The 14,396-nt window shown below is 36.6% G+C and overlaps 4 protein-coding genes across 7 annotated transcripts; 3 read left to right on the forward strand and 1 right to left on the reverse strand.

Moving 5' to 3' along the window:
* Window positions 1-2,757: 2,757 nt before the first annotated feature.
* Window positions 2,758-3,866, reverse strand: LOC115712380 (uncharacterized). Its single transcript, XM_030640652.2, has 2 exons — window positions 3,519-3,866; window positions 2,758-3,438 (listed from the first exon to the last, which is right to left on the reverse strand). The coding sequence occupies exons 1-2, from the start codon at window positions 3,818-3,820 to the stop codon at window positions 3,021-3,023; spliced, it is 720 nt and encodes a 239-aa protein (XP_030496512.2). The 5' UTR covers window positions 3,821-3,866; the 3' UTR covers window positions 2,758-3,020.
* A 123-nt stretch (window positions 3,867-3,989) lies between these two features.
* Window positions 3,990-7,579, forward strand: LOC115712378 (calnexin homolog). Of its 2 annotated transcripts, XM_030640646.2 has the most exons (7): window positions 3,990-4,188; window positions 4,270-4,357; window positions 4,438-4,507; window positions 5,597-6,726; window positions 6,833-6,904; window positions 6,999-7,115; window positions 7,210-7,579. In XM_030640646.2, the coding sequence occupies exons 2-7, from the start codon at window positions 4,280-4,282 to the stop codon at window positions 7,348-7,350; spliced, it is 1,608 nt and encodes a 535-aa protein (XP_030496506.1). In that variant the 5' UTR covers window positions 3,990-4,188; window positions 4,270-4,279; the 3' UTR covers window positions 7,351-7,579. The 2 variants fall into 2 exon arrangements, with proteins under 2 accessions (XP_030496506.1, XP_060969277.1); XM_061113294.1 differs by having other exon boundaries at window positions 4,173-4,191; window positions 4,268-4,357; window positions 6,999-7,579.
* Window positions 7,580-7,666: 87 nt separating this feature from the next.
* On the forward strand, window positions 7,667-10,931 carry LOC115712379 (probable protein S-acyltransferase 7). Of its 3 annotated transcripts, none has more exons than XM_030640648.2 (6): window positions 7,667-8,846; window positions 8,993-9,168; window positions 9,258-9,437; window positions 9,529-9,834; window positions 9,922-10,155; window positions 10,260-10,931. In XM_030640648.2, exons 2-6 carry the CDS (start codon window positions 9,073-9,075, stop codon window positions 10,686-10,688), a joined length of 1,245 nt encoding a protein of 414 aa, XP_030496508.2. In that variant the 5' UTR covers window positions 7,667-8,846; window positions 8,993-9,072; the 3' UTR covers window positions 10,689-10,931. The 3 variants fall into 3 exon arrangements, with proteins under 3 accessions (XP_030496508.2, XP_060969278.1, XP_030496511.2); XM_061113295.1 differs by having other exon boundaries at window positions 9,028-9,168; XM_030640651.2 differs by having other exon boundaries at window positions 7,668-8,846; window positions 9,084-9,168.
* A 125-nt stretch (window positions 10,932-11,056) lies between these two features.
* Window positions 11,057-13,655, forward strand: LOC115712377 (pentatricopeptide repeat-containing protein DOT4, chloroplastic). Its single transcript, XM_030640644.2, has one exon. It carries the CDS (start codon window positions 11,361-11,363, stop codon window positions 13,314-13,316), a length of 1,956 nt encoding a protein of 651 aa, XP_030496504.2. The 5' UTR covers window positions 11,057-11,360; the 3' UTR covers window positions 13,317-13,655.
* Window positions 13,656-14,396: the final 741 nt, after the last annotated feature.

Here is a 14,396-nt window from a genome sequence, read left to right on the forward strand (position 1 = left end):
AAATCCTGTAATCACCAGAGTCATCAAACTTGTCAATGTCAACCTTTAAATTGCTCATAGTTAATGAATCTAAATAATGTAAAATAAAGATAAGTGTTAATAGGCAATTTAATTGTAAAGATAATTATAATGTGTCCCAGAAATCCTTTGTTAAAGATTTCAAGTTGATCTGGTTGAGTTCTTGAATTTCTTGTTTGTGTTTCTTGATTTCTTGCTTGAGTTTTCCTCCTTCCTGATGAGTTTGAATGTTGATCTTTTCCAGCTTTAACCAAGCTCTGATACCATTGTAGGAAATTTAAGATATAAATTTACTATCTTGTCCCTACACCAACAAAACAAACCAATCAGTATTTAAGGTCAATTTCGACCTTTCCCTGTTCACTTTGACTTTTCAAAGTTACCCCCCAAAACGACCTCGTTTTGTCTTTGAACAAAACTAAGGAAGGAATCGAGAACCTTCTCATTCACTCCCTCACTCTCTGAATACCTCGAAACCCTAGCAGAGAGTTTCTCTCTGAGAAACTCGAAGCTAGGTTTCAATCAACCCAGAAAACTCAGATTAAACACAAATCAGAGATCAGATCTAGAATGATCTGATCTAAACACATCCACACACACAAAAACAGAAAGATTAGGTTTAGAAAACACCAAATTTTTCTGAAGTTCACCAACGAATTGGCTACGTCTCCGTTTGAGCTGCTCCTCGAATTTGAGAGCTCGATTCCACTATCAAGAGGTTTCAAACATACAACAATGAAGATTCCAAGTCACAGGTAAGAATTTCAGACTGGTAATCTCTTTTTAATACATGTATTTAGTGTTTAATCCCTCTCTCTCTCTAGATCTAACTCTCTGTGTGTTTCTGTGCATGTACGAGCTTGGATTCTTCCTTCTTCAAGTCTTCTCACCCTGGATCTTGAAGAACTCACTCAACCACCCAGATCTGGTTGTTGCTTGAGGTATATATAGATCTAGGGTTTTTGATTTTGCTTCTAAATGTATTAGTTAGGTAGTTACAGAAAGTAGTTAGGTGTGGATTTAACCAAATCCACTCTAACTAATTTCTGTTAGGGTTATTAGAGACCGAAGGTCAACTTAGGGATTTTGCATGTATTTCCTTTTCTGTCCTTTGTATCAAGTTGTATTTAGTCTTAATATCAGTGTAAGTGGAGGTTTAATCCAACATACATGAAAATCAACTATAAATATATAACATATTTAGAATCAAAGATGCCATCAATTTGTAAAAATATAATCTTAAACTAGTGTTATCATGATAATAACACAATAATTAGCCTACTTGTTATTAATTTGACTGCATTCACACACAGCATGCGCATTTGCATAATCAACAGGACAATTTCTTTTAGAAGTAGACAATAACATTTTGTACAATGAGATTGAATACAGAGGAGTTGTACAATTGAAAAAAACACTTTCGGAATCTGAAGATGCTATATGGTCACAAATTGCATTAGATGCAATAGAATTAACTGTAGCAGCAACCTTGGCCGATCAGAGTTCATTCTTTTATTAAGAGAGGTACGACCACAAGATCCACCGATGCTCCTCCTCTCATCATTAAAATCGAAAGAATAGCGAGATCCAAACAATCGAACGACTAGTACCAAGAAAACTTGGTTCAGGATTCTCTCCAAAATCGCTAGAGATGCCTCAAATGTGATTTGGTTCGAGTCGCCACAAACTTTCTACTTCCATCTCTGGAACGCATGGGAGGTCCTGGAGACTGACGAAGGGAGATGACCGACAACATGTTTAGGTCCTAGTAGTTATGGAGGTGATGGCTTGAGGAAGAAGACGAGGGGTAGAGAGACGAGAAAAACACGAGTCTAATTGTTTTTTTTTAAAAGAAATAATTATAAATTTAATAAAACGTTAAAATGTAGTATTTAAAATAAAGTTTTACAAGAATATAGTATAAAAAAGTCCATAAAAATATATATAAAAATAAAATCAAAATCCACAACCCAAATGCATTAAAAAATATAAAAAATTACATTATATATCCATTTTACTTTATTTGTTTTAATTTTTACCTTCATCTTCATATTCTTTAAGATAAACTCACTTTTGTAGATGATATCCCCATTAGACCCATTAAGTTAGTGTAAATTATTTAATTATATGCTAGACTTAAATAGCGAGTGAGGGTATATTATGCAACCACTCATAAAAGTAGGTATATTTTAATAAAACATAATATGAAAATATTTTTGATTAATGGATACAAAAAACAAAAACAAGAGATATTCTCCACTTTATCTCTCAAAAATATGCCATATAGAATAAACACTTATCATTTTGGTGTAAATTCTACTTGTTAATGGGCGGGTTGCCTTACCCTGCTCAATCACCCATTTAATGCAGGGCAAAGCTGCCCGACCCGTTTAGTGCCGGTGTAAGCCTCCCCAATGTTCTAGACATACGAAAACGAATTATCAAATACTTCAAGTTAAAGCCTCTGATCACAGCACATGTAGTTTTGGTTACTCTCGTCATCAATCATGATAGTGTCGACATTAGTTGGTTTGCATTTATTTTTCTACATATATCCTCACCAACATTGTAATAATGCATTAAATCTAGTAATCTACACACACTTTACTGAAGAACCAAAAATAAAAATTGAATTCAATCAGTCAATTTCATTCCAATCCGAAACTCCACATACTAACTAACATCAAATAAACAATAAACGATTATACTAGGCAGGCATATGCCAAGGAATATGAAACCTTGAGGAGAATATGAATATCTTTATGTTTACTTATAATGTTACCACAAAAAGAAACAAATCTGAAATAACAATAGCTAATGTTGTGGGAACCAAAGCTTCTAACATAAAAAAGATATAAACGATTACTCTATGGATGAAGTTAAACCTTTCAAATGGAGTTGGTGACCATGAATTAAAGAAAATATCTTTATGTTATTGTAACCATGATTAGAAAATCTGTAAGAACACCCCCAACAACAATAACAATAACAATTAGCATAAGTTATTGACCTTTTTGGGAGTTTTCATCTTGAGACTGAGGTTGAGAAAGATGAGTGGTGTAGCTTTTGATTCTCAAGGAGATGAGAAGGCTTGAGAGAATTCCTAGAAGAGGGAAAACGTAAGACCAAATGGAACTAGCTTTGTTGGAGGAGGCAACGGCTGCACCGGCGAGGCTGCCAATGGATGTGTTCTGCAAAATCATAGGAACACATCCAATCACAGTAGGCAGCAAAAAATCAACAAAGAAAGATACATTGGTGGCTGCCATTGCATAGTTTATAATGTAAGACGGCATCGGTGAGAATCGCGCAAGCACCACAAATTTCCACCCATCTCGTTCCACTCCTCTCGATAGCACATGGAAGTATTTGTTCCTCTGCACCCACTCCATTGCTGAGCTCGAATTCCTCAACACTAATCTGCACAAACAAAACCATTTCATTGAAACAATATTTCTCTCATTCTCATCAGTAGTGTATTAATAGTACCTATTACGTACCTGCCGATCCAAAAGGAAAGAGAAGCCCCGAGCAGCTTGGCCGCGAAGACAAAGAGAACGGCCGGGAAGAATCCGAAAAGGATAGAAGCGGCGGCCTCGAAGAAGATTGCGTATGGCAAACAGAGAGCGATTGTGAGGGTGTGGACGAGAACGTAGAGTGGGATTGCCCAAATCCCTAGTTGCTCCGACCATTCCTTCAGCAACCTCACTCCCGCTTCCTTCTCCCACCCGTATTTCTTACTCAATTCTCTTAAGATCGCCAACACACCCACCGCTGCCGCGATTTTCCACCATTTCGCCATTTTTCATTTGCAGAAGAACAGTCTTCGATCGATCGATGGAAAGGATGAAGAAGATGCAAGGAAGAAGAGACTTCGACTTTTCTATTCACTATGGGCCTAGCCCAACTCTGTTTTCATACGGCCCATTCCCGGCCCATTTTGTTCAACTCTTATTTTAGGCGTGAAGACCAAGAGTAATCAACCACTACAGATACAGACTAATTTAATTATTAAATTAATTTTTTTTTGGGTACGAAATGCAATTGTAAGAAGTTGAGGGTCCGGAGAGAATAATAAGAAAGAAATAACAAAAAAACGTTAAAAGGGAGCAGAGACTGGAGACTTGGAGACTCAGAGAAAGAGAGAGAGAGAGAGAGAGAGAGAGAGAGGTGAGATAGATCTATCCATTGCTTTGAATCGTTTTATTGTTTTTGTTCATCTGATCTGATAATTCATTTCCTTGTGTTTAGGCTTTTGGCAATGGCGATCCAAGGGAAGACGATGATAATCGCTCTGCTTGCTTGCTTTGCCTTTCAGATCTGCTTTTCTTCTGATGCGGTAACCTATTTCTCTTTGATGTGTCTTTCGAAAATTGAAATTTCATAGAAATGAATACTCAGAACTTACTTCTTTCGCAGATCTTTTACGAATCCTTTGAGGACTCTTTCGAGGGGCGTTGGATTGTTTCTGAGAAGGATGAATACAACGGTAGACTGAATAAATATATTATAAACAAATTTACATGCCAATTGTATATCTAACATTTCTCTGTCGTGTAACTTCTATTATATGTTTGTTAATTTCCTTTGCTCATTTTTTTCGGTCTTGCTTAGATTTAGTACTAGTACCAATTTTTTTTAATTTTTTTTTAATTTCTTTAAAGGTTAAAATCTAGATACATGATTGCTAAAATCACTGTTCAAGAAATCACAAAAGAATAAATTTTAAGAAGCTTATTACAAACTGTGTATATATTTGGATAGATATGAATATACACACGTAAATAAAAAGTAATGAAGGAAAAGAATTATATTTAGAGAAAAAATAAATGGAACAAAGCTGTATAGAATCTCTAGATTTGTATTTATGTATGTATGTAAGTTTGATTCTTGTTTCTCTATTTTCTTAATGTATTTTTTCCATCTTTTTTAAAGATTTGCTAACAATTTTTAAAAAGTACAGCCGATATGTTTATGGGTTCAAAAATGCAAATTACAAAAGTGAATCTATGCTTAGCCTATAATTCTGTTTATTATTTGCATTGCTGAAAAAACATATTTTAACATTCTTACACAGGCACTTGTATCTGTTTAAATTCACTTTCTTTTCTTTTAAATGACTCCTCGTTGTGCTTCCTCTATGTTATTTCAAATTTCATTCAACCATGATATTATCACTCGCCTCACTTTTCTGCCCATGTAATAATCATTTTCCCATTGTTCCATCCACTCATGTAGTAATTTATAGTTCCAAAGCATTCCTCCGAGCACTCTAATGGTGCAACTCCACTGGAATATTGCTTTAACTTATTTTTCTCTTAGGGACTTGGGAAATCAAATTTTCTATGTGATTATTTTGGTCATATTGTACTTTCGTGACATGTTTGACAATGCTTTAAACAAGTCATCTAGTATTGCTTGATAGCTTGAGTTATTTGTTGTAAAATTTGTAGTGATTTATAACATTTGATTTATTTATTATAAATTTTTGCAATGTTACCTAGATTAGAGTGGAGATTTCTTATCCACAAATCTTGCATACATTGATTTAATGCAAAACTGTCATTTTCTTAAATAGGTGTGTGGAAGCTCTCAAAGAGTGAGGGACATGATGATCATGGGCTTTTGGTTAGCGAGAAAGCTAGGAAGTATGCCATTGTGAAAGAGCTAGATGATGTTTTGAATCTCAAGGACAAAACAATTGTCTTGCAATTTGAGGTTCGACTTCAAAATGGTCTCGAGTGTGGTGGTGCATACTTGAAGTATCTCCGACCTCAGGATGCTGGGTGGAAAGCAAAGGAATTTGACAATGATTCTCCATATGCAATAATGTTTGGGCCCGACAAATGTGGCTCCACTAATAAGGTTCACTTCATTCTCAAGCACAAGAACCCAAAGAATGGGGAGTACGTTGAGCACCATCTAAAGAGCCCTCCATCTGTTCCGTCTGACAAACTCACTCACGTATACACTGCAATATTGACTCCTGACAATGAAGTTAGGATTCTAGTAGATGGTGAGGAGAAGAAGAAAGCAAACTTCCTTTCGTCTGATGATTTTGAGCCCGCTTTGATTCCTGCAAAGACAATTCCTGACCCAAATGATAAGAAGCCAGAGGACTGGGATGAGCGAGCAAAGATTCCAGATGCAGATGCTGTGAAGCCAGATGATTGGGACGAGGATGCACCAATGGAAATTGAAGATGAGGAGGCTGTGAAACCTGAAGGGTGGTTGGATGATGAGCCAGAGGAAGTCGATGATCCTGAAGCAACAAAGCCAGAAGATTGGGATGATGAAGAGGATGGTGAATTTGAGGCACCAAAGATAGATAACCCCAAGTGTGAGACAGCTCCAGGTTGTGGTGAATGGAAGAAGCCAATGAAGAAGAACCCTGCTTATAAAGGAAAGTGGCATGCACCTCTGATTGATAACCCAAATTACAAGGGCATTTGGAAGCCTCAAGATATTCCAAATCCTGATTATTTTGAGATTGAGAAACCTGATTTTGAGCCTATTGCTGCAATTGGTATTGAGATCTGGACAATGCAGGATGGTATTTTGTTTGACAATATCCTAATTGCTGCTGATGAGAAGGTAGCAGAATCATACAGGCAAACTGCTTGGAAGCCAAAGTTTGACGTCGAGAAAGAAAAGGAGATGGCCGAGGAAGCAGCTGCTGGTTCTTCAGACGGTCTCTCTGACTTCAAGGTAATACATTTATATATGCTCTTTCCTTTGTTTTTATATTTATATGTGTGCATGTAGTTTATGCTTCCGGACCGTAGTATTATCTAATGTGAATAAACTATTGCAGAAGAAAATATTTGACCTTCTGTACAAGATAGCTGATCTGCCTTTCTTGAGTGCTTACAATCCCAAGATCATTGTGAGTGGCAGTATTATGGAACTTGTGATGATTCTCTTCTTAATCGAGCTTTCATGGTGTTTTAAAATGCTGACATATTGTATTTGTGATGTAGGAACTCATTGAAAAGGGAGAAAAACAGCCCAACATTACAATTGGCATCCTTGTTTCAGTCGTGATTGTAATCCTGACTGTGTTGTTCAGAATTGTTTTCGGTGGCAAGAAGCGACCGGTATGATAGTTTAATTTGTTTTGTAATGACTGTTTGTTTGTTGGGTGCTGTGGTATGTTAGGTGACAATTACAAATGTTTGTTGATTTTGTTAGGTGATCAATAATGCTGAAGCAACCACGGTGGCCCCAGAGTCCTCAAACAATCAAGGAAGTGGTGAAGAGAAGGAAGACGAGAAGGAGAAGGACGATGCAGCAGCTCCACCCCGAAGAAGGGTTTCCAGAAGGGATAACTGAATAAAAATAGCATTTACTGGTTCTTGAAAATTTTGATTTAGACTGACTACTTGTGAGGTTGGATTCTTTGCTTAGTTTCCATTTGATTATAGAACGTTTCAACTCTTTTGGAATTGATTGGTGGTTATAACTATTTATGTTTATCAGACGTACGACGATCCTCATTTTGAAGGTTTTGATCCCATGTGCTTCATTCCAAAATATTCTCTAATAGAAATAATCTTGGATACTTGAGTGTTTTTTAAGGTTAAGTTTTTGGTTAATTTAGTCATTAAAAAAAAAGTAAACTGCACTTCTTTCCTTTTAAAGATGTCCTCATTTTCTTAACGTGATGCATAGGCTGGCCAGTTGAAAGTTCAAAACAAAATCAGCCCTTGACACAATTTCTTGAAAATACAAATTTATGTTTTGTCATGTACAAATTTAAAATTATATTCTTCTGGTACGTAGTCTGAGATGCATGGAGACTTGTGTGCATTGACTCAATGTGCCCCATTCATTCAGTACTAAAGAGTTAAAAAGCATCAATAAAAACATAGAAACTAATCAGAATTTGAGAAACGGTTCTCTCTACAATTGAGAATGAACATGTGCCAACCTCAGGGAAATATGCGACGTGGCATAAGTTTATACTTCTTGACCAAATCGTGAGGAAGTAACACCACACAAAATGACAATGTTAATTGCATTTGCGAATTATGATCATAATTAGAAGTGAAATTAATTGTGAGTGCGTAAAATGATCTACTAAGCAAGTAATAGTAGTAATAAACTAGTATTAATGATAAATTACAGCGTATGACCCACTAAATTTCTCCATAGGAAATAGGGAAAGAATGGTGAAAATAATCAGTCAACAAATATAAATGAAAGAATAGATTGAGACCAAAGATGCATAGGAAATAGAGAAAGAGAATAACGTGTTCCTTTGGTGGCCTAAGATTCTTCCTACAATTACACTTTTTGACTCTCTTTTCTTTGTTTATTAATTAACATTATTCCCCTCTTTTGATCAGTATTCAAATATAAATTAAATATTCTTTTCAAAATTTACACCATGAACATTTTCAGAAAAAAAAAATGTAAAATGAATTTCCGTTTTATTGAAGGTATTAATTTCATTATATAAATATATATAAAAAAGAAGTCTTGAATTATGGAAGTTTTGACATTTGAGTCCAACTCCACACATATTAATAATTCATATTAACAAAATTATGGAACATGGGACAGTGGCCACTGGACAGAGGTGAAGGAAAAAAAAAAAAGCTAAAAAGGAAAAGAGAAAGCTTGAGATGGGATGAGACAGTAATGAAAATCTACGATTGTGTAAAGTGAAAAAGAAGAGTCAAGAGTATGGTGTTAGTGGTGTAACTTTAATCACAAAAAGGCAAGAAGACCAACATCAGCAAAGCTTGTTACCTCTCCAAATGGGGATCCAATTCCAGATAGCTCAACCCATCTGAAATCTCGATCTCTATCTTCCTCACTCTCGGGTATCTTCTTCTGCATTTTAGCTTCTTCTTTTCTTTTCTTTTCTTTCTTCTTTTTTTTTTTTTACAAAAAAATGTTTCTTTACTAATATGTAAATGTTCAAACAAAGCTACTTTTGTTTATTGTTTTCAATTATATGTATCTATAGTATATATTTATAAAATTATTGTGGTGGTGGGCAAGTGAGAGGATTTGTGTTTTGGGTTGAAATAAAAAACTTGAGCAACAATGTACGGCAGTAAAATGGCTTCTGACTCCAATCGACACATAATTGATTCACATGGTCCCTCCATGCGTGTTTATCAAGTTTGGAAAGGAAACAATGTAAGCTGATTTAGCACTCTGCTTGTATTCCAACAAATAAAGTTTGAGTAGTCATTAGCATATAAACTTCATAATTTATTTTTTTGCAGAGGTTTTTTCTCAAAGGAAGACTCATATTTGGTCCAGATGTGAGGTCATTGTACCTTACAATCTTCCTAATTGTGACTCCAGTCATTCTGTTTTCTGCTTTTGTTTCTCAAACACCCATTAATGGTAGACACAGTCTCGGAAATCTCATTGTTATCATATGTGTTGTCTTCACAATATATGTGAGTGAATTCTCTTTTCATGTCACATTCAATATTTGCAATGGAATTAGAATACATGAATTGATAATGGAACTATTACATTTCATTCCAGGTTATATTTCTTCTCTTCCTTACATCTGCAAGAGATCCTGGCATTATTCCTCGGAACCAGCATCCTCCAGAAGGGGAAAGAGATTGGGGGGCTGCAAGTCATGCTGATAGTAGAGGAGCTGGAGCTGGAGCTGGAGCTGGACCTCCCACAAAAGATGTCATGGTTAATGGAAGTGTTGTTAAGGTCAAGTACTGTCAAACGTGCCTGTTGTATCGCCCGCCACGATGCTCTCATTGCTCCATCTGCAACAACTGTGTTGAGCGTTTTGATCACCATTGCCCCTGGGTAGGTCAATGTATTGGGAAGGTATGTACTGTGAACACTAAACTTCAGTATCAGTAGGAGGCTTATCATAAGATGGTTGAATTGAATGGTTTCTTTTCCCATATACAGCGGAATTACAGATTCTTTTTCATGTTTGTCTCGTCAACAACCATGTTGTGTCTTTATGTTTTTGGATTCTGTTGGGTGAACATCAAAAAAATAATGGATGTCTACCACTGTAATCTGTGGAGGGCTTTCATAAAGTCACCAGTTTCAGGAATTCTGATATTGTACACATTTATAGCAGCTTGGTTTGTGGGAGGTCTCACAGTGTTTCATCTCTATCTAATAACCACCAATCAGGTTCTTGTGTCCTATTTTTTCATATATGGTTTCGTTTGGTTTGCTGTTGTGTGCTCATTATATGACTTTGAATAAAAAACGTTGTGTTTGTTATACTATTGCAGACCACCTATGAAAACTTTCGATATCGGTATGAGGGAAAAGTAAATCCATACAACCGGGGATGTGTTGGAAATTTTGTGGAAGTATTTTTGTCTAGAATTCCAAAATCTAAGAACAAGTTCAGGGAAAAGGTGAAGGGGGATTCATCTTCTGCTTTTAACAGTTGGAGATCTTTAGGCCATCCAAATCCAATGAGCCCTCCTGAGATGAACAAAACAAGCATTGACATGATGGAGATGGAGATGGAGATGGGGAAGCGACAAGCAGTGGGTGCTGAGGATTTTGAAGATATAAGGAGTCAAATAGAGAGTGTTGGTATGGAGGCAAGGCATAGAAACTGGGAAATTACACCTGATATTCAAATGTTGGCTTCTGAGTTTGGAATGGAGTATGGTTCCACGCCAAGACAGAAAATTCATGGAAGTCTTTAGCCTTCAAAGCCAAAAAAAAATAAATAAAAATGATGGGAATTAATGGGATGGCACATACATACATGCACATGTTACTTGTTATTATAGTAGACAAGACAAGGTCACATGGGGATTGAGATGCTTTGCTTGTATTGAATTAGAACTTTATGATATATATTGTATAATATACCCTTGTTAAGCTCAAGACAAGAGAAAACATTGTAAGCTTTGATTTAATTCGATTCTTTTTTCTTTGTTTGGTCAGTTAACTTTGAAGGGAGCCAAGGAGGAAAAGAAAAATCTTTCTTGTCTTCATATTAACAAATTACCCTATTTGTAGTTTGATTGGAACTGGATGAAAGGGTGAATTTTAAATAACAAGGACTAAAGTGGGGTTCAAATTCTAATTCTAAAGAAACTTAGGAGATGTACCTAACTAACTACTTTTGCTTATGTAATACCAAAAGAACCTTGTTTCCTTCTTCATCATTATCATCTTTCATTTCATTCGTTCTATAATTAGCTACATTTCCTTATTCTTACCAAATCAATTTTGGAGGTTTGGAAGACCATAACTCCAATTCCAATTCCAAAGGCGCATGCTTGTTGCTTTGGCTAGATGTGGTTGTGGATTTAGTTTCAAAGATCATTTCAAAGCAACAATGTTACGTAAGATTTAGTTTGGAGATTGAAATGGAGGTTCTTGCTCCTCAGCCGCGAATCCGTTGTGTCTTCTTCACCGACAAACCAACCCAATACAAGCAATCACGTCATCTTCCCTCGGCTATTAAAGTTGCCCACCATGCGCTCGATGAAATTCCCCTTTCAGACACCTTTGCTTGGAATAAGCTGATCCAAACCCATTTAACTACTGGGGATTCACACCGTGCTCTCTCCATTTATCACCATATGCTGCTCCGCGGTGTTCGCCCCGACAGGCATACTCTCCCTCGGGTCTTAGCTGCTTCTCGCCTCTCTGGTCATTTATCCCTCGCTAAACAACTCCATTCCCAGGCTCTCAAACTTGGTTGCTTCCAGGACCAGTATGTCTTTACCGCTCTTCTCCAAGCCTACGCCCATCTCGATCACATTAATACCGCAAAATTGCTCCTTTACAAGCCCCCTCGTATGGACTCGGTTCCTTGGACTCTGCTTGGAAGCTTGTGCATTAGTAGAAACAAACCCAGTTTGGCTATAGACTTGTTTCATGAAATGTTGGACTTGGGAGCTCAGATAGACTCAGTGGCACTGGCAACAGCCATTGAAGCTAGCGCCATGTTGAAGTCGTTGAAACATGGTAAGAATCTTCACCAGGTTGCTAGAAAATTTGAGTTGGAGTTTGATGTCTTGGTCAGTAACTCGCTCTTGAAAATGTATGTCGAGTGCGGCAGCCTCCAAATGGCTCGAGCTACTTTTGATCAAATGCCAGTAAAAGATATCATTTCCTGGACTGTAATCATCCGTGCATATGTGAAGACTGGAGGATACAATGAGGGACTTAAACTGTTTCGTTTAATGGTTATGAATGGACTGAAGCCGGATCCTCTCTCAGTGTCTAGCCTTCTCCCGGCTTGTGGGAGGATGGCCGCTAGTAAGCAAGGCAAAGAGATTCATGGTTACTTGCTAAGAAATGGGGTAGAGTTGAATGTCACAGTTCTTAATGCTGTTATGGACATGTACGTTAAGTCAGGCTGCATTGAGTCTGCTTCGCGAATTTTCAAACGGTTGAAGTACAAAGACTTGGTTTCATGGACTGTGATGATAATGGGGTATAGCTCACATGGACAAGGCCAGCTTGGTGTAGATTTGTTTCGGGAGATGGAGAAGAAATCGGGATTACAGATAGACCAAACAACATATGGAGCTGTCCTGCGTGCTTGTACTACTGCACGCAGGGTTGAGGAGGGTAAACTATACTTCAACTGTATTAAGTCGCCTAAAGTTGAACACTATGCTTTGAATGTAGCTCTTTTAGCAAACTCCGGGATGTTTATTGAGGCAATGGCTTTTATTGAAAAACAAAAGATAGGAAAGCATGCTTTGGTACAGAGAGCTCTGCTGGATGGCTGCAGGGTTCACCAGAACAAAAAATTAGGTAAGCGGGTGATGGAGAAGCTTTGTGAATTGGATTCTCTTAATGCTGAGAACTACGTGTTGTTGTCGAACTGGTATGCTGAAAACTCCAAATGGGACATGGTTGATGAGGTTAAAAGAATGGTTGGAGACATGGGTTTGAAACCTAAGAAAGCTTATAGTTGGATAGAACTGAGAAATAAAGTTCATGTGTTTGGGACTGGAGATGTGTCCCATCCAAGATCAGAAGGAATATACTGGGAGTTGCAGTGTTTAATGAAGAAAATGGAGGACGAAGGACACAAGCCTAAAGCAGATTATAGTTTTCATGATGTTGATGAAGAGAGAGAATGCATCGAGGTTGGACACAGTGAAATGTTGGCACTTTCTTTTGGGCTCATTAGTACACAAGCCGGTGCACCTATTCGTGTGACTAAGAACCTTCGTGTATGTCGGTTTTGCCATGACTCTGCCAAGGCAATATCTGGGATTGTAGGACGAGAAATCATACTCAAGGATCCGAATTGTTTCCACCATTTTCGTGATGGGTTTTGTTCATGCAGTGATTTCTGGTGATTGAGAAGGGCAACAATCAATCTAGTTCTTTTAGCACTAGACTTGAACGAACTCCATCCAATAACACTCTTTCATTGTAGTCAGCTATGACAACCTTGTGTAATTTCTCAATATTCGACTGGTATTCGTGTGAAGTTTAGCACTGAAGATCATTCTCAACAAGCTGGAAAGAAGTTAGAAAATCTAGTTGATTATCTGAGGATTCTAATAACAATACAATTTTGTAGCATGGGATCATAGATGGTGATGATAATAAAATATTAGTGTATGAGAAAGCGTAGATCATCTTTCATTAATGTGTATACATCTTAGATATTATATGGGATTTGTTTTGGTCTAGAGCAATAGTATTTTACAACACAGGCTACCAACTTGCTCCTTAAATGAGTTGTATGCATGCTAATGTAAAAGAAAGACACTATTTTTCATTTTCACAGGAATAGGAACCCTGTACTAATTAAAATTGATGTGCATCCCTAAACTATAAAAATACATTTTATTTCCCGAATTTATCTCAGTATCAGTTCACCTAAGATGATCCATTATTATTAAGTTTACACAATTAACTGATAACGAAGGTTATAGAGTTTACCATTACTGATAAGCATTAGTTTAGGGATGCACATTGATTACTTCAGCATCAAATGAAATAGGCTGCCTCAGAACACTAAGCTGAAAACAGAACTTATACATTTGTACGTACGTACCTTATTAGATTTTAAAGCAATCATAATGCGAATTTTACATAAAATACATAGAAAAGGTAGATTATAACATTTGTACTGTAACGCGTTTTTTTTTTCTACAGATATACATGTTTTTTTTACTGTATTACATATTGACAACTACTTTTAGTTTTTTTTTTTTTTTTTTTTTTTTTTTTTTTTTTTTTTATGAAAAATAAGGCATAGTTGGATGTTGTTGGATATTATTTTACCAGGATCTTAGATTACTCACAAGTATGTTGATTAACACCCTAAATATGAACTTCTAAAACGATTATAAATTAAACACATATAAAGTATGAGAAACCTTACATTGGGTGCAGCGGAATAATATGACTCCTTCCACTCAGATCTC

This window comes from Cannabis sativa, chromosome 4, assembly GCF_029168945.1.
Source record: "Cannabis sativa cultivar Pink pepper isolate KNU-18-1 chromosome 4, ASM2916894v1, whole genome shotgun sequence".
Taxonomy (NCBI): domain Eukaryota; kingdom Viridiplantae; phylum Streptophyta; class Magnoliopsida; order Rosales; family Cannabaceae; genus Cannabis; species Cannabis sativa.